The following is a 20,288-nucleotide window of genomic DNA, read 5'->3' as shown; positions in this document are numbered from 1 at the left end:
CAGACTCGTGTTTCGCCAAACCCTGAATTTCCTGTTTACACAGGTGATTTACAGATCGGATGGTCATTTTCTGTAAGTTTGAAAAAGCATGTCATCTTATCCCGACGGGGAGCCTTTTCATTATATCAACCACTGGTTTTGTCTGGTTCAGACTCGTAGTTTAAGGCGGTCAAGAGAAGTAGCTGAAATATAAGTGCTGATTATGCACTGACGTAACACTGGCCGACAACTGTAGCCTATGCTGTTCATTACATGAACCCGAAAATTTCATGCACTAAAACCTATTTAAAATTGGTTTAAATATCATAAACTTATCATCATAAAACATCTGGATTTATTTTGTACTGAGGTGGAAAAGTCTTCTAATTGGCGAGTCGGGCGCCTCAGCCACTAAGCCACATATCGTTACAGTCGCTTTCCATTTTATCCTTAACAGATGTCAAATCTGGTCCTAAAAGTTGCAGATTTCACCCCGGTGTTTGCGGCCTTGACGCGCGGTGTCATGGTTACAAATTCGACCAATCGAGGCTCACTTCCGCTGCACGAGTTTTTAATGCGCGTTAGTTCCAGACGACATGTATGGAAGAAGAAGGGCGTTTGTTCAACAATTGAACCAGATTGTGTCAAATTCTTCTGAATAACCGGTAAGTGTTTGCTTAAATACGCTGTATTGTTGTTTCTTCTGTAGATGAACGATTCTTTTGGTCTGAATTATGCGTCGTGAAACAGTTTTTTTCAATAGCATTTTCTTCTGCTGTGAACATTGAGGAAACTTTAAACAATATGGTAAGTGCGGAAACATATAATTAAACAATTTGTTTGTTGTCATATAATGTATATCATATTTACAAATCCCCATGCAAATGCAGTATATTTCGTTAGTGAGTGAATTGGGAAATAAGGCCGCTTTTAAAAGTATTCAATAGGGTTGTGAGTCGCGACGCCACTCATTTGTACATCCATGTATCGCCATAATTTGTTTACAACGTGGAATTTCGAACCATGTGATATCCACATACATAAGATGGTTGGTTGGATGGTTTGTTGTTTAACGCCGCACTAAGCAGTATTCCGGCTATATGGCGGCGGTCTGTAAATAATCGAGTCTGGACCAGACAATCCAGTGATTAACAGCATGAGGGACATTTAACACTTTTTGCAACAGTATATAGAACAGTGTTGAAGCCATTTTTCTTTCAGCCGACATGCCTGTGGTTATTGAATTCTATACATATATGCCTTAAACTATATAGCTTAGGGATTACGTGTATATGTATAGTGTCGTATGTGGTATCCGAGTGTTTAGTGTATCTAACAGACTGGCGTGTAGGAGGTCATGTTTGCAGCCATTTTACGTGTCAACATGTGACGTACATATGTATTTATGTTCACTTCGAGACTTGAGTACAGTGAGCCACGGTGACTGTGTACATCGTTTAAAATAGGTGCTGATTCCGAATGACAATACAAACTGTACAAAATTGTATAATTAATTAGGAAAGTGCTTACGTTTATTAACTTAGTCTAGTATCTTAGCTGCTGATAATCTTTCGTTTCACTGATGGAATTTAATAATGAATACTGACAGTGCACAGATTTCGGTTCTGACGCGTATTGTTAGAAGAAAAGTATGGTAGTTTTTACCACAAATAAGTAAGTATAAGTAGTCAGCTGTAGGGTTCGCCGAACTTTACTGCTCGAGAGAACACCGGGTTTGTTTCCCAGCCTATCCTACCTATACCCAGTGCTCACGCGGCAAGGATAATGCAAACCAAAAAATGTGTAAAATCATAACCGCCGATTCAAACGATTTGCACAATTGAACAAAATATATACAGATTGTATACTATAAGTCCAATTTCCAGAATACAATTTTCTTGTAGTTTGTAAATGCGTCAGAGACCATGCAGTGCGTCATAGATTCTTAAATGGTGATGCATTAAAGAAGCACGTTGGGACAGCATAAGGTTTATGATCCACATGTTCTTTATATATGGATGTAACAAATGCATAATGATATATTAACTACCCGTCAATTAGACTAGCTTTATAACTGCTTCCGCGTTTCGATGCTCAGCTGAGTTAGCCTTGAGCAGTTTGGTGTTCTCATTTTTTCCACATGTCAGTGTAAATAAGTGTATTCAGCGAAGTCAAACCCATTATACAAACGACCACAAGTAATATATTGTGTGGTGAATGTTACGCTCATTCGTTTGAAGTGTCAAAATTGAAGTACTAACTGTTTGATGTTTATTAACAATAACAATTTCATTGTCCTTTATTTTTATAAAGCATTTCATACACCTAAGCATGAATACATACATGCTATCAGTTTTCCACCGTGCTTATTGTTTAACTTCAAGACTGGTATGCAAAATATTTGTCAACTTAAAAAACATTTTAATGAAATATATAACCATGTAAACAGGAATATAAATAAAATACACCATCCAACAATAGGTTGTGCACAACACTGCATATGTGCCCTGGTAATCAATGGTTAAACCAATAAACATAAATTATATATAGATACACTTTCTAACACACTTCATTCTGAAAGATTACTTGTTATCAAGTCCTTAGCAATCTGAATTCTGTATTTGATATCAGGAAATACTCATGTTTATTGCTTCAGTCTACTTGTACTACTACACTCAACATAACTTTACGAAATATTATTGAAGTATTGAAGTAAAGGCCACTTAGCCAGTATATTACCGAACAGAATCTGAAGTTATGTGTTAGTGTCTGGTAGAAACGGAATTGTAGAACATTTTTGTATGATTCAGTATAACAGATTCCATGCAACTGATGTCTGGATTCGATAAATTCAAAACATCTACAATTATACTTAGTGGTTTATACTGGGATTATGAATGTGACACGTGTATTTGAACTCAGTCTATTGAAATTTAGTTTATACAGAGAGTTGAAATTGTTATAAATGAAACTAGTTTCTTTTCGGCACTATGATCTACAATCGGGACCATGTATATTCGATATTCACTTCGATTTAATGTAGACATATTATACTTAGACGACCAAGGTGCCTCGACATGGGTTAAACACTACAACTGCCCGCGGTCACGTGAGCTCCATTCTGAGAATGCCCTGCTAATGCTATAGACTTTCCTTGTGAAGAATGTGGTCAGTAGATATAGGGGGTGTATTTTGCTGGCCAATTGTTCCGAGTAGTGGGGAAAGTATAACCCTCTGCATTCATGGTGAAGTGTAAGAATGAGTTGTGGGTGCTGTCCACACCCAATGATACCCCAGTTACCGTAGAAAGGCAGTTGTAGTGTCAGCTGAGCTTGTCCGCAAGCCATATATCAAACAGTTGAAGATACCCTAGTCGCTCTTTGCATAAGACAAGGTGTAGTCCAGAGCGATTTACCTGTCAAAACTCAATAGTAGTACGAGCAGGGACAAAGAAACGGACCGTAAATGCGAACTTCGTCAGCCTGAGCTGCTTTGCTTTAGACATTTGTCCAACATCAGGCTGAAAAGCCGCCATATATGCATGTGGTACCTAATTTTTGTCGGGCGGAAGGATAACATTCACTCGTCACCCAGTGGGTACAATGTGTGAAGCCCATTCCAGGTTTCCCCCGCCATGATGTTGCTGGAATATTTCTAGAAGAGGCGTAAAACCATACTCACGCCTAATTTTGTTCAGAGCGTCGTTGAATCCATGCAGTTCACTCTCACAACAATGCAGGAATTATGCGTCATGAGATAAAAATTGTTATATTTTACATGAGGCCCCATGAGCCAATGACAGTCTACTATAAACTCAACTCGAACAAATATACAATACTTATACAGAAACTATTTTATTACATTAAAAGAGAGCTTCATACACTTAAAGCATAAGCTATGACAGGAACACGCATTCAGTATATACTGGAAACCAATGATATAATGATAATAGTATTGTACAATACTTATTATACAGACATCCTTTTATCACATCGACAGAAAATAACAGGCATTTGAACAATTGAGCTCACGATATCACTAGAGCACGTATTCAATATATACATGTGTTCAACAATAATATGATGATATATAGTGCTGTTCTTTATTCCATTTTTCGGAAACAAAGTCCAACTTTTCACAGGTAATGCACACTTGTTCAAATTATTTACGTGTTCTATACGTCATGTCCAGGGTCCCGATTCGCAAAGCTTTCGTAGCGCTATGACAATGCTATCTTTGTCAAACTACGGCATGTTGTATCTCCTGGGCTGACACAATAAATCGACATTCCCACTGGTACAAGCAGCCATACACGCGATGCAACAGTCTTGAAAGCGACGTTTAACCCCAATTAACCTGCAAAACTGAACCTAATTTGGAAGGGTCAACATATGACTACTTCGTAATGTTTATACTGGCATAAAAATGTCAATATTTATACAATAGTTGGGGACGAATTCTGTTTGTAGCGTGAAATCTGACAACCGATATAATAAGAGTATTCCAAATGTTCCAAGTGTCAGTGCCACATATCTCGGGATGGCCCGAGTAGTCACGGACACCGCTCGCAGCTTTCCGTCACGAGTGATCACTTATACAGATGGGGCTCCTTTTACGAAGCAACCTTTACTAAATTTAACCCTAACTCCCATTCTTTAACATCGCACTAAGGTTACCTTAGTGGCTTACGATCTGCTTTGTGTAAGGATGCCCCGAGTTCTTACGTTCCTCATATTTTAATTTCAACTGTCGCCAGCTTGAAAGTTTATAATTTAGTGTTGAGCTACTATTCCATCTGAGACCGGACTTTGTCTAAACCGACTTGGAAAAGACGCAAGTACATAATCTTCTCGCCGTATTGTCGGAACATATCTTCCCCTATCAGCGTCACGAGGCGGGCCTGCAAGCACAAGGAAGACTTATTTTCTCCCACAATATTTAAAAGAGGCTCATGCGTTTATTTGAGCGGAAGGAAATGTTATGTCAGATTAGTACGTAACCTTCAAGACTAATCAGAGCGTTGGGGTAGCCTGGCGGTAAAGCGTTTGCTCGTCACGCCGAAGACCCGTGTTCGATTCCCCACTTGGATACAATGCGTTATGCCCATTCCTGGTGTCCCCGCCGTGATATTGCTCAAATATTGCTATGAGCGGCGTAAAACCAAATTCAGTATATGGAGTATATTGAAAACGTTTAACGCAAAGACTACATGGCAGCACAAAGTACCATAAGTACACTGACCTTTAGCTGGCCGGCGTCCGTCACCGACTCCAGGATTGAGTAAGCGTCCTGTAAGGTATCTGTCCCCAGTCCTTCGGCACAGTGTCTGAAGAACAAGACGAATCACATAAAAAACACTAACACATGCCTGTAAAATAATAATAATGAGTGTATTTTTATAGCGCTAAATACTCCAGGCACTAAGTGTCTGCTCCAAGCGCGTGCACAGCACATTATTACCCCGGATAACCGAAGCTGCCTGTGAGGCGCTAGAAGGTTATAGTCATATGACTTATACCACCGGGTTACCATTTTCTGCTGGGCGAACAGAGGCATGTTTGAACAGACTCACTTGCCTAGGGTGAGACCACATGAATCACATGTGTTTCACATGTAGCTATCACAGCCGACAAAACAGTGACTTGTTAGGCATAACAACGGACATCACGGTATATACTGCCACTGAATAGGGCTTGGCACTTTATACAAAGTCACTGAAGGGGACTTAGCACTATATAAAAGGATCCTTTTCTTCCACTTCAGGCATGGTTTGTAATCCGAGCGTCATATTGGGCATGTGTTAATATATAAGCCAACTCTGAAAGCAATTTGTAATCCCATTTCTATAGTCGTTTACTACAATAAGTACGGGACGTAGTTATTTTCTGATATACCAGGGGCGTAGGAACGGTTTTCAGAGGCTAATTTTCTGAAAAGTATTGAAAGTCAAAATGAAATTGTACTTTTGGTAAGGTAGATAAGGTTTCGTCTTGGAAAATGTTGGGGGCCTTAGCCCCCGTTCCTACGCCCTGTATAACGACCAACTGATAACTGGATGAAGTGAACCGTTTACAAAATTTCGATTTGAACTTTCTCTATGTTTTTCTGTAAATATTATTTGGAACAGGTGCGCTTGTCTTAGCTAGTCACAAATGTACAAAGTATCATCTGGAAACAACAGTCACAGAAACACTATCAGCGGCTAAGCTCTATCAGCTAACAAACGTATGTCGCAGATGACATTGTTTAAGGAGTGAGTGAGTTTAGCTTTCGCGCTTGTAGCAATATTGCAGCAGTATCACGGCACCAGAAACTGGCTTCACACACTGAACCCATATAGGGAAATCGAACCCGGATCTTCGGCGTGACGAGCGAACGCTTTAACCACTAGGCTACCCACTGGCCCCCATTGTTTGAGCAAACCATCTCACGTATGTGGTCCATTTTGTCACTGGAAGGATGGTGCCTATATAATTATTTGATTTGTAACTTTATCGAATGTTCTGGGCCCTGTTCCACAAGACGATCTTAGCACCACTGTGTGTGTAACTACCTTAACAAAGACTCGTGCATCCAGGCCCCGTACTCAAATATCAGCTTACACGCTTACAACGTACACACGTATTACATATACTGGGTAATAATACTCACTTCTGCAACACCTGGATCTGTCTCATGAGGAATTGAGCCTCTATCGCTGAAAGCGTGAATGGAAGCAGGGGAATTATATTAAATACCTTTAATTAACAGGCAATAAATGACAAAGTTTTACCAAATATTTTAAGTTCAATCCCTGTTGAGAATCGTGACAGAAAAAGAATCCCGGCAAGATTACATTGTTTCGATATATAATTATCCCGGTCACGTGACGTGGCGGGACGGATGGGTGTGTCCCGGTCATGACTCGCTCCAATAACTGTTGATTCACTTGGATCAGGTAATTACGGAACACCCAAACTGTGGTTGATGCAACATGCTGTCAAATGTAAAAGTTACGCGTGGTAACGTAAAACATTCAAGCCCGTGGAGATGGAAAGTTCACAAAAACATTTTCAAAACGGAATTAAGAAAAAGTATAACCTTATGTAAAACGAAAGAATTTGAAACTAAAACCTAAACAAGATCGTTGCCACAGAACACCTGTCATATATCGCAAATACAGCTAAATCTCATGTTATAGTTTCATATAAAGTAAGACCTTTCTTGGTGGTTGTTCCGTGACTTGCTCCTAGTGTAGAGTCGAAGTCTGAGTCGGAAGAGGAAGAAGTGCTCGAGTATGATTCTCGAAGTGTTCTCTGTAACAAGAATTAGCGTTATCAAGGCTCTCCACAAACCAGGGAGTGGCTCAAATCACACGGTACTATCTCGATAAATAGAGGATGCTAAACGACATTCAGTGTAATACCATTTTTATTAAACGAGTTAATGATTTGGTATCAAACGAGCGAAAGCGAGTTTGATGCTAAATGTTTCACGAGTTTAATAAAATGGTATTTCACGGAAGCGAGTTTAGTATTCTGTTTATTCGTCTCCAACATAAATTGATAGAAACTGCCTACATGGTGATGAGTTTCATGTCAATTTTCCACGAGTCAAGCAAAGCCTAATACCATTGCGACAGAGGCATTTGCATTGTGACGTCAAAACTGTAACCATTATGACGTCATATGTCTAGCGGTATTACACTAGTGTAATATTGCCGTAAAAATATTACACTGCAGTATCTTCCACGGGCGAGTAATAAATATAGGTTATCACGCGAGTGTGTTTTGGGATGGTTAATATCCTGCATTGGAATAATCATTGTATTTACCGAGCCTTGGCGAGCTAAATACAGAGTGTTTATTCCTAATGCAGGATATTAACCATCCCCAAACACACGAGTGTGATAACCTATTTATCATACAATGTCATTTTCGCTTTATAATTTAAAAAAATGTGATTTGAAATGCTACAAATCATGAAACTAAACTTTGTGGAATGTATATGACGTCACAAATATGTGCGGAGAAATACGTTACGTCACAATTACGTAAATTTTCTCCTGATCACGCAGTTGACTGCGGTAGGTCATCTAGTTCCCAGTAAGCTTTACGCTAAAGCACGTATTGTTGTCAACAAACCTTAGCTTACGTTTGAAAAATAACAACAAACTCGTGTGGAACTTCAGAAACCTTCAATTAACCTTTCGAACAACAAAATACGCTTTAATGTTCGCGTGACATTGTGCACCTATGCCGTTCTCTTGCTAACACTGACAGTCCGACTCGGCCGGGGAACTGATGTTGGTATCTTCGTAAGCCTATGAATTTCTATCTTCGCTTTATAATCTATTCCATCTATCATAACCAGGCATGAATTTTCTGGGATCAAAGCATTGACAGTACCGTAACAACGACCGTCAATCCGGACACGACCGCCGACGTTTGACGCCATGTTTGTTTACACTGTGAAAGTAGTCCCTGAAATTTGCATATGACCTCTCTAATTCGCATCGATATCCGTATATGACCCCAACGGATACCGAAAATATCCGTTGGCTTTATCCTGCTGAGAACACTATCCATTGTATGATAAGATGTTATATTTCACTTTCTAGTGATACAAAATGGATTAGAATTGTCCTATGCATAACACACCGATCCCGCTCACCCTCATTTCTTTACTCATAACATCGTTTTACTTAATTTAGTGAATATATTATATATGATATGTGGGCCATGGTGGTAATTGTCCAGCTACATCGACAGGTGCTTGCGTTGATACTCACGTCCTGGGTCTCCACCATCTTCCCCATCAAGCCTCGCATCACTGCCTCCATGATGGCGGCTCTTCCTTCCGACATCTCGGTCCTCGACCTTTCGGGTTTCAGGGTCACTTCTATCTTCTTATCGGCAACTTTCTCCTTGGCCTTCTGTTTCGGAGCCATAATTGACCCATATATACCAGCTCCTCCGCTTCCGCTGGTCGGTACTGCCGAGGCAGCCCCCTTGAGACCCAGTCTTTCTCTGTGCACTTGGAGAGAATCTACGGGAATACGAATATCGCCATCTTTGAAAGGTGGGGCTGGGTTCAACACCATCTCTTTGAACAACTTCACAGTGTCCACTGTTGACTCGGATGTACCCCACTTCGTCCGAAATCCTCTGGTTTTCATAATTTCCTTGGGCTGAAAAGATTATTGGTTTGATTAGATGACAAATTACCCAGTTCCTACTGATTCTAGATCCATGTTCCTAGATCCACACGGTTTAAACAATGTAAGGATACTGCGGATGTATGAGTATATTGATGGCTATATCATACATATATAGAAAGTCATACTAGTGCATTTGGATGTTTTGTATTGAACAAGAAGATGTTGTTTCCCTGCTCACATGACATCTTCGAGTTCAATGAGTTCGAAGAACCAGTTGTTTCTCTACTCCCATGACATCTTCGAATTCAATACAAATCATCCAAATGCACTAGTATGACGCTCTATATTTACTAGTATTATATACCCTCTTATCTTGCATTAACCTGTTACTTAAACAAACAAATCAGTATAACCGGCAGGGGTTCAATACGGAAACTGGGGTGCTATACGGAATTTTATTACTCACCCGTTGAAGATATCACTGTTTAATAATTTTAAAATGTTTACACATTGTGTAATAACATCGCGTGGTGCCTTACGTATGACGTAAAACTGGTTCACAGTTATGATGTCACAATGCTAATACCTCTGTCACAATAGTATTAGACCTTGCTTGACTCGCGGAAAGCTGAGAGTCATCACACTCGTTGAATTCTTAGGAAAGAAGTACTTTGCTCGATATTATTTTGCTAATGTTGGGTGAGTAATAAATAAAATACTAAACTTTGTCCCGTATATTACCATATTTATGAAACTCGTGTATGGTATTGGTACCTAACTCGCTTTCGCTCGTTAGATACCAAAGCATTCACTCGTTTCATAAATATGGTACACGGGACATCGTTTAGTATTCTCCATTTATTACTCGCTCGTGGAAGATTTTTACGGCAATATTACACTAGTGTAATACCGCTAGACGTATGACGTCATAAGGGTTCACAGTTATGACGTCACAATGCTAATGCCGCTGTCGCAATGGTATATAGACCTTGTTTGACTCGCGGAAGGCTGAGAGTCATCACACTGACAGCTGAGAACCGCAGTTTCTATTAATTTATGTTGAAGGTAATAAACAGAATTATTACTCGTCCGTGGAAGATATTGCAGTGTAATATTTTTACGGCAATATTACACTAGCTAGTGTAATACTGCTAGATTTTTGACGTCATAATGGTTACAGTTATGACGTCACAATGCTAATGCATCTGTCGCAATGGTATCATTTGTGACCAACTCGTGTTTTTCTGGGACAAGCCGAATAGCGACTCGTGCCCATCTGGAAGGCTTTCATATTGGCGCATGAACATCAGAACTACTTTTAAAAAGAACGATAACTCTATCCCTGTTTGATTCCAAAGTTTCTCAATATCACCGAAGCACATGTACATTGTATTGCTAGGTTGTTGTTCTGGGGTTCTTTTTACTTATTTATTTTAAATAATTAAACCTCTTTGATACAACTAAAAGAAGGAGAAAAACATATTTGTTAGACATATTCTAATGTAATGATTACCAACTGTTCACCTTATATTTCCAATTATGCTAATTTTCTTAATAGGGTTTAATTATCACAAATGGGAATTGTTTTATTGAATATACAAAAACAAATTTAAAAAATCTCAGCTACATTAAATCCCAAAGCAGATACTCAAAAATGACTTTAAAATATTTCTCAAACTGAACATTCGTGTTACCTTGCTGTCACACCCCTGGTGGAATTTCAAATGAATTCGCTGAAAAAAATATGAAGGACCAAAAAACACTCAGACTAAAATATCCCCAGAGCTATGAAATAAAACCCCAATGTTAAAGATTAAGGTTGATTAGTTACATACAAATACGATATTATTGTTTTGAAACTCGTAGCGATCATAATTACATTTCCTAAAATTGGTCGAAGCGCACGTACAATCTCCATAACAAGCCCGCAAGATCGTCAGAAATACACTCAGTTGGACCCAAGAGAGCAGTGATGTCAACAAACGCACGTGCGTGTATTTGAATCTCTCACCGTCAATCGCATGATTCTTATTAAAAACTTCAAAATAGGCAGCAAAATCCTTTTAGCTACGTTCTTTGTACTTTCAATATGACGATATATATTTTTTATTACTTTTTAATAAATGACATAATGCCATAAACGATTTAAGTACTCGGGATTATTTTTATCAAAGCACCGCGCTCATTTACGCGCGTTCTGATTGGTTTGTCGTATTTTCGCACATAACAAGTATCGAGTGGGGGACGAGTCTTCTTGGAGGTTACGGAAAGGGGCGAGTGGTGACGAATGGCAATGGTATTAGATCTTGCTTGACTCGCGGAAAATTGATGAGAGAGTCATCACACTGTAGGCAGTTTTTATCAATTTATGTTGGAGAGTAATAAACAGAATACTAAACTCGCTTCGTGAAATACCATTTTTATTAACTCGTGAAAGATTTAGTATCAAACGAGCGAAACAGAATACTGAACTCGCTTCCGTGAAATACCATTTTTATTAAACTCGCTTTCGCTCGTTTGATACCAAGTCATTAACTCGTTCAATAAAACTGGTATTACACGGAAACGAGTTAAGTATCCTCTATTGACCACATCATCCGTATTGGACCCCTGTATTACTGTCCTAAGTTTACATGGGTATATAATAAATCCTATGATGCAGGATATATATCATACCCTTTGGGGACTTTGTCCGAATTCTTTGACTGGGCTACGTTCTAGCAGATCAGCAGCACTGGGGCGTTGATCTGGGTCTTTGGCCATCATCGACTTTACTAACCGGCGCAAAGCGTCACTGTAGTCGCTGTGGATTGGAGGGACCTACGACAGGAAGAGTCGGCATGGTGACAAATTGAGAATCTCACAACACCATTTCTTCAAGACATCACTACATCAGGCATGTTTAGAGCAAAGTGTATTAAACCATGAGAACAAATTGTTATACTTTTTCGATCTTGGGTTGTTGACTTTTACTACCAGGCAGTTTGAGCTTACCACCCCAGCAACCACCTTGAACATGAGGAATTGGAAGATGGGGGCGTCGAACGCTCGCTCTCCGGCCGCCATCTCATACACCACACAGCCGAAACTCCAAATGTCAGTCTGAAACAAGCGCGGTGGAACACAATGGTGGGTATTAACATAATTGTATTGTATGTTGGTTTATTGGTTGTTTAAGGTCGCAATCAGCAATATTCCAGCTATATGACTGATGTCTGAAAATAATCGACAGACAATCGAGTGATCAACACCCTGAACATCGAGTGATTATGGTGGGTATTAACATAAGTTATCGAGGTACACCATGTTTACTTTTAACCTAAGCTATCACCATGGTGAGTATTAACCAAGTTAGTGAGTTGAATTTTACGCCGCACTGAGCAATATTTCAGCTATATGGCGGCGGACTGTAAATAATCGAGTCTGGACCACCCAATCCAGGGATCAACATAATGAGCTTCGATCTATACAATTGGCATACAATGACATGTGTCAACCCACTTAGCGAGCCTGACCACGCGATCCCGTTAGTCGCCTCTTCACGGGTGGGTATTAACACAAGCTATCAAGGTACATCATGGTGGTTACTGACCTGAGCTATCAAGGTAAACCATATTTAGTATTAACCCAAGCTATCAAGGTACGCCATGGTGGTTACTGACCTGAGCTATCAAGGTAAACCATATTTAGTATTAACCCAAGCTATCAAGGTAAACCATATTTAGTATTAACCCAAGCTATCAAGGTACACCATGGTGGTTACTGACCTGAGCTATCAAGGTAAACCATATTTAGTATTAACCCAAGCTATCAAGGTACACCATGGTGGTTACTGACCTGAGCTATCAAGGTAAACCATATTTAGTATTAACCCAAGCTATCAAGGTACACCATAGTGGTTACTGACCTGAGCTATCAAGGTAAACCATATTTAGTATCAACCCGAGCTATCAAGGTAAACCATGGTGGTTACTGACCTGAGCTATCAAGGTAAACCATATTTAGTATTAATCCAAGCTATCAAGGTACGCCATGGTGGTTACTGACCTGAGCTATCAAGGTAAACCATATTTAGTATTAACCCAAGCTATCAAGGTAAACCATATTTAGTATTAACCCAAGCTTTCAAGGTACATCATGGTGGTTACTGACCTGAGCTATCAAGGTAACCCATATTTAGTATTAACCCAAGCTATCAAGGTAAACCATATTTAGTATTAACCCAAGCTATCAAGGTACACCATGGTCGTTACTGACCTGAGCTATCAAGTTAAACCATATTTAGTATTAACCCAAGCTATCAATGTTTACTTTAAACCTAAGCTATCAAGGTGGTTATTGACCAGAGCCATCAGGGTAAACCATGTTACAGTCTAAGCTATCAAGGTGGTTATTGACCTGAGCCATCAGGGTAAACCTGTATACAACATAAGCTATCAAGGTGGTTATTGACCTGAGCCATCAGGGTAAACCATGTTACAGTCTAAGCTATCAAGGTGGTTATTGACCAGAGCCATCGGGGTAAACCATGTTACAGTCTAAGCTATCAAGGTGGTTATTGACCTGAGCCATCAGGGTCAACCATGTTACAGTCTAAGCTATCAAGGTGGTTATTGACCAGAGCCATCAGGGTAAACCATGTTACAGTCTAAGCTATCAAGGTGGTTATTGACCAGAGCCATCAGGGTAAACCATGTTACAGTCAAAGATATCAAGGTGGTTATTGACCTGAGCCATCAGGGTAAACCATGTTACAGTCTAAGCTATCAAGGTGGTTATTGACCAGGGCCATCAGGGTAAACCATGTTACAGTCTAAGCTATCAAGGTGGTTATTGACCAGAGCCATCAGGGTAAACCATGTTACAGTCTAAGCTATCAAGGTGGTTATTGACCAGAGCCATCAGGGTAAACCATGTTACAGTCTAAGCTATCAAGGTGGTTATTGACCTGAGCCATCAGGGTAAACCATGTTACAGTCAAAGATATCAAGGTGGTTATTGACCTGAGCCATCAGGGTAAACCATGTTACAGTCTAAGCTATCAAGGTGGTTATTGACCTGAGCCATCAGGGTCAACCATGTTTACAACCTAAGCTATCAAGATGGTTATTGACCTGAGCCATGAGGGTAAACCATGTTACAGCCTAAGCTATCAAGGTGGTTATTGACCTGAGCCATCAGGGTAAACCATGTTACAGTCTAAGCTATCAAGGTGGTTATTGACCTGAGCCATCAGGGTAAACCATGTTACAGTCTAAGCTATCAAGGTGGTTATTGACCTGAGCCATCAGGGTAAACCATGTTTACAATCTAAGCTATCAAGGTGGTTATTGACCAGAGCCATCAGGGTAAACCATGTTACAGTCTAAGCTATCAAGGTGGTTATTGACCAGAGCCATCAGGGTAAACCATGTTACAGTCTAAGCTATCAAGGTGGTTATTGACCTGAGCCATTAGGGTAAACCATGTTACAGTCTAAGCTATCAAGGTGGTTATTGACCAGAGCCATCAGGGTAAACCATGTTTACAACCTAAGCTATCAAGATGGTTATTGACCTGAGCCATCAGGGTAAACCATGTTACAGCCTAAGCTATCAAGGTGGTTATTGACCTGAGCCATCAGGGTAAACCATGTTACAGTCTAAGCTATCAAGGTGGTTATTGACCAGAGCGTTCAGGGTAAACCATGTTACAGTCTAAGCTATCAAGGTGGTTATTGACCTGAGCCATTAGGGTAAACCATGTTACAGTCTAAGCTATCAAGGTGGTTATTGACCAGAGCCATCAGGGTAAACCATGTTTACAACCTAAGCTATCAAGATGGTTATTGACCTGAGCCATCAGGGTAAACCATGTTACAGCCTAAGCTATCAAGGTGGTTATTGACCTGAGCCATCAAGGAAAACCATGTTACAGTCTAAGCTATCAAGGTGGTTATTGACCAGAGCCATCAGGGTAAACCATGTTACAGTCTAAGCTATCAAGGTGGTTATTGACCTGAGCCATCAGGGTAAACCATGTTTACAATCTAAGCTATCAAGGTGGTTATTGACCTGAGCCATCAGGGTAAACCATGTTACAGTCTAAGCTATCAAGGTGGTTATTGACCAGAGCCATCAGGGTAAACCATGTTACAGTCTAAGCTATCAAGGTGGTTATTGACCTGAGCCATTAGGGTAAACCATGTTACAGTCTAAGCTATCAAGGTGGTTATTGACCAGAGCCATCAGGGTAAACCATGTTTACAGCCTAAGCTATCAAGATGGTTATTGACCTGAGCCATCAGGGTAAACCATGTTACAGCCTAAGCTATCAAGGTGGTTATTGACCTGAGCCATCAGGGTAAACCATGTTACAGTCTAAGCTATCAAGGTGGTTATTGACCTGAGCCATCAGGGTAAACCATGTTACAGTCTAAGCTATCAAGGTGGTTATTGACCTGAGCCATCAGGGTAAACCATGTTTACAATCTAAGCTATCAAGGTGGTTATTGACCTGAGCCATCAGGGTAAACCATGTTTACAATCTAAGCTTTCAAGATACTTAACCTAATTCTAAGCTATTAAGGTACATAGTGGTTGGTGTCAACCTATGTAATCAAGGTATATATGCTGGGTATACTAAGTTATTGAGGTAAATAATATTGGGCATTAACCTTAGGTATTAACCTAAGCTATCATATATACAACGGAATAAACATGGACAGCAGGGCGACTTTCACGGAATTAATTTATTGGTAGCATACAAAGCTTGAACAGGTCATTTTGGACAAACCGTAGCCATCGAGCACCCATTCAAAACACGTACATTACATAACATTACATTACATAACATTAAATAACATTTCGTGCTAGATTCAGCATTACATGGTTGAATGTACACAGAAGTCCGAAATATTTTACACTGTCACAATCTATTTGATATCGTGATATCTATCTGTATTTGATATCGTGATATCTATCTGTATTTGATATCGTGATATCTATCTGTATTTGATATCGTGATATCTATCTGTATTTGATATCGTGATATCTGTATTTGATATCGTGATATCTATCTGTATTTGATATCGTGATATCTATCTGTATTTGATATCGTGATATCTATCTGTATTTGTTCTGAAGTGGCAGTGGCCGGGCACCTCTGTTTCCATTTTACTTCGATCCATGATCAATCTTTCATTTCCGATTCCTAGTTTTGGAGTTCTTTATGAACAATGTTCATACAATGTACGGAAAGACCGAAGACAACGTCAGAACTCTTTAACCTCTTAAGAAAGACAGGTGGTTTAGAATCAGATATCCTTGACAAGCATTCCCTGTCCGTGAGGTTATTTTGTTTACTATGATGGGAAAGTTATGGCAGTGACTATACCTTGTGGTTGTAGCCCTTCATCTGAAATATCTCAGGACTCATGTAGCAGGGAGTTCCGGCCATTGTGGACGCCATGTCAGCGCCTTTGTCCAGAATCCTGCAAGAGAACAGTCAGCTCTACTGATTCCTATTTTGGAACTTATATAACAGCAAGTCATGAAACGGTGTGATAGTGTGGATTTCCTAGAAGAGTAGACCTTGTCTCAATAACCAGTTTATATTCACCTTGCAATACCGAGGTCCCCCAGTTTGATGTCCCCCTCCCCACTCAGGTAGATGTTCTGGGGTTTTAGGTCTCTGTGCAGGATCTTCCTGTGGTGGAGGTACTGCAACATAGACACATATATCACTCTTACTGTAGGACATGTCTGAAGTTTAATACCCAATAATGGAAAAAATCATTGGTAATAAAATTATAAAAAAAACATAATTCAGTCCAGGGATTTAGATTCGAGAATTGTATTGTTGATATGAGGGGGGTGCACACGAAAGGTTTAATGACCCTAAGTTTACTCTGCTCTCACGGAATATGACCGATTACAATATTTTTCAGCTTGATGTGTGTCCTCAGCATTTAAGACGTTTATGAGAGACAGTGGGTCCCGTACACATGCAATCCCCTGATTGCACTAAAACCGTAAATACTGTTTTTGGCAATGTGCTTTTACTAACTAAGATCCTCATGGTCTGCCTCGATATGCACAGATGTACCTAAATCCGATATAAAAGGGTTTTCAGAATGTGCATCGTAAGATATATGTGTGTTTGTGTAATAACCTTCCAGAAACAGTATAAGTGGAATATTGTCTAGAAGTTTCTGTAAACTGGTTCAAATGAGTTACTAAACTTCGTTGTTTAAAGTTTATTTCACCTTCAAAGCCTCCGCGGTTTGATACACCCAACACACGATCAAGTCTTCAGGCAGTTTCCCACTGGTGTCTTCCAGGAAGTGTGACAGATCCCCGCCCTCGCAGTACTCAGTGAAGATGAAGAGGGTGGACCCGTTAAAGGTGGAAGCCACGTACCGTACCACGTGATCATGGTTCAGCTCTCGCATCAGATTGGCCTCCCTCTCGGCACTGGCCCTCTCTTTGGCGTCGGCTCTTGACAAATCCACAGTTTTCAAGGCGAACTGGTGTATGAAAAGCAATAAAATCAACAATTAATTGGTGAGTGAGTTAATATTCCAGCAATAAGCAATATTACAGATTTACAGATCTGTAAATAATCAAGTCTAGACCAGACAATCCAGTTATCAACAGCATGAGCATCGATCTACGGAACTGGGATACAATGACATGTGTCAACCATGTCAGCGAACCTGACCACCCGATCCCATTTGTCGCCTCGTACGACAAGAATGGGCTACTGAAGATCAATTCTAACCCGGATCGGTCAATAAATTTGGTATACCTGTAAACCTTGCCCTGGGCAGGTAAAGCGATGTGGATAGCATGGTAACAAGTGATCCACGGACATCAACGAAATACGATAATACACGAGCGAGCGAGTTTAGTTTTACGCTGCTTTTAGCAATATTCCAGCAATATAACGGCGAGAGACACCAGAAATGGGCTCCACACATTGTACCGATGTAGGGAATCGAACCCGGGTCTTTAGCGTGACGAGCAAACGTTTTAACCACTATGCTACCCCATCGCCCCCCATACTACACAAACACTGACAAACTGGTTGATTTTGCAATGTCACCACCCCGGTCGTTTCGCGCTATATATAAGTACAGACGACTCCAGCCTCAAATAAAAGAATACTCATTAAGTTGTGTGTGATAACACAGATGACAAGGAAGCTTGTAACAATCTATTTCTCAAATGGCCATCATACATATGAAAGTTTCGTTTTTAAGAAATTGATAAGCAAGGTTTCGAAATATTGATGAGGCGTACATTCACCAAGGCAGAACATAGGTATGAAGAGCCGGGTTAGAACTGATCTTCAGCAACCTGTCCTTGTCTGGTGGTCAGGCTTGCTATTCTCGAAACGTTCGTAGCCCTACGAACTTCTTAAGCCCATTCTTAACACATTGGCTACGATCAAAGTTAAGAATTCTTAGGACTACGAACGTTTCGAGAATAAGGGCCAAGGCTCGGTGACTTGATTGATGCCTGTCACAGCAACCAATTGCCTTCATCGATACTTATGGTGTCAACCACTGGATTGATGCCTGTCACAGTAACCAATTGCCTTCATCGATACTTATGGTGTCAACCACTGGATTGATGCCTGTCACAGTAACCAATTGCCCTCATCGATACTTATGGTGTCAACCACTGGATTGCCCGGTCCAGACACCATTCAAAACGAATAGAAATAATAATGATAGCAGTAATGATGTGCTTTAGCACATGCCCTTGGTTTGGCACCTCACGATCTCTTTGTGCAGATGAGGAGAACGTTGGGTTCTCCGCCGGGAGCACAGCACTGGGTAATGCAGAGGGCTGCAGTGTTGGGTAGTCACCATACGTCAAATGTATTTCGAAATAGGAAATACAGACTATGCAATGAATATAACGAGACTGTCCCACATTGTATGTGGGTGTCCAGAATTGGCTCAAACGCAGTATCATGAGTGACTTCATCCCTTCATTCAACATCGTGTTTGGCTTTGACTTCTAGATCTATCCAGAATATGCAGAGGGCGTGGTGGAAAATGACAATTTTTTACAACTCTGATTAATGTAGAAGGCTGCAGTGTTGGGGAGACTGCATATTCGCTGGAACGTTTATGGTGGATTCGAAGAGGCAGCAGCTTCATCGAGCAGGAACAATATTCCAGCTATATGCCTCTTGTTTACTACTGTTTGATGGGGAAGTAACCGAGTCGTGTCCGGTTCGATACTTTGGGAACGTGGAGTCGTACAGCAAGACGGTAGCACGTCAATGTTTACTGAATCTGGTGGGCTGACCTAACACTTTTAGAGGGTCTCGATTTCAGTGCTACACAACAAACACTCTGGTTTCCATGCCTCAGTTAACTACAACAGATACACTATCGTACAGCTCTCCAACATGCACAAAAACCGTTTGTAATGATGTCAGTGTCTTCAAGGAGGCAACAGGCAACTAACTTAATATGACATATACAGTGAACAGAATGAATGCTTATAACGATAGATAACCTCCTATCCAGTACGAGTATTTACACCCTGTCTACAGTAGGCTTCGTGAATCACAAAGGTGAACGTGGGACAGTGAGCTACAACTATGCATTACCCATTCCGCTTCTCTCTTGTGTTTGATGAGGTAAACTGTCCCAAACGCTCCCTTTCCCAGCTCCCTGACGATCTTGTAATCGGACTCCATGACAGTTTTGCGTCGCAGTGATATTACTGTACGGAAAACCCCAAGCTCCTCTCAGTTGTCGCTACTTTCGCTTTGTGACTTCCGGGTTGGAGTTGAATTATTGACCTGACATTGATGTCACATGGTGACACACTTTTAAGTGAGAGTGGAATTGACTTATCTGTTGGATTGTAAAAAATCAAATTTTGTTTTTTGCACATTATGACACACTTATAGCTGAATATTGAATTGGCATGATGTTTAGCTGAGGTGTCGTATAACTAGTCAATTTTTTGCACATTGTGACACTCACAGTCACAGCTGAATACTGAATTCACATGCCATTTGAGGTAAATGCTGTGTATCCAAGTTCTGACTTGCACGTTGTGACACGATGAGTAACCCTTCTGTACTATCTTGGTTCGGGCACATGCCTGTGAAGATACGGGTTAGAATTGGTCTGGTTTGTTGTAAGAGGCGACTAACGGGATCG

At 40.4% G+C, this 20,288-nt stretch overlaps 1 protein-coding gene across 1 annotated transcript; it reads right to left on the bottom strand.

Moving 5' to 3' along the window:
- Positions 1–3,811: 3,811 nt before the first annotated feature.
- Positions 3,812–19,881, bottom strand: LOC124284942 (serine/threonine-protein kinase Nek6-like). Its single transcript, XM_046721075.1, has 11 exons — positions 19,727–19,881; positions 17,364–17,624; positions 16,718–16,818; positions 16,493–16,589; positions 12,113–12,220; positions 11,795–11,938; positions 8,750–9,148; positions 7,178–7,274; positions 6,631–6,676; positions 5,221–5,305; positions 3,812–4,879 (listed from the first exon to the last, which is right to left on the bottom strand). The coding sequence occupies exons 1-11, from the start codon at positions 19,814–19,816 to the stop codon at positions 4,766–4,768; spliced, it is 1,542 nt and encodes a 513-aa protein (XP_046577031.1). The 5' UTR covers positions 19,817–19,881; the 3' UTR covers positions 3,812–4,765.
- Between the last annotated feature and the right edge of the window lie 407 nt (positions 19,882–20,288).

Source organism: Haliotis rubra, unplaced genomic scaffold (genome assembly GCF_003918875.1).
Source record: "Haliotis rubra isolate DU_JTF1 unplaced genomic scaffold, ASM391887v1 Scf349, whole genome shotgun sequence".
Classification (NCBI taxonomy): domain Eukaryota; kingdom Metazoa; phylum Mollusca; class Gastropoda; order Lepetellida; family Haliotidae; genus Haliotis; species Haliotis rubra.
Note: the sequence above shows the minus strand (reverse complement) of the source record. Positions and strands in the feature narration are given on the sequence as shown.

What these genes read in the sequence shown, in the direction of transcription:
- LOC124284942 (XM_046721075.1), bottom strand. Translation starts at nt 19,816, where the DNA reads ATGGAGTCCGATTACAAGATCGTCAGGGAGCTGGGAAAGGGAGCGTTT. An exon ending in TGAAGGGCTACAACCACAAG is followed by an intron (nt 12,221 to 16,492) that starts GTATAGTCACTG and finishes CGCTTGTTTCAG; the next exon opens with ACTGACATTTGGAGTTTCGG. An exon ending in TCGGACAAAGTCCCCAAAGG is followed by an intron (nt 9,149 to 11,794) that starts GTATGATATATA and finishes TAATCTTTTCAG; the next exon opens with CCCAAGGAAATTATGAAAAC.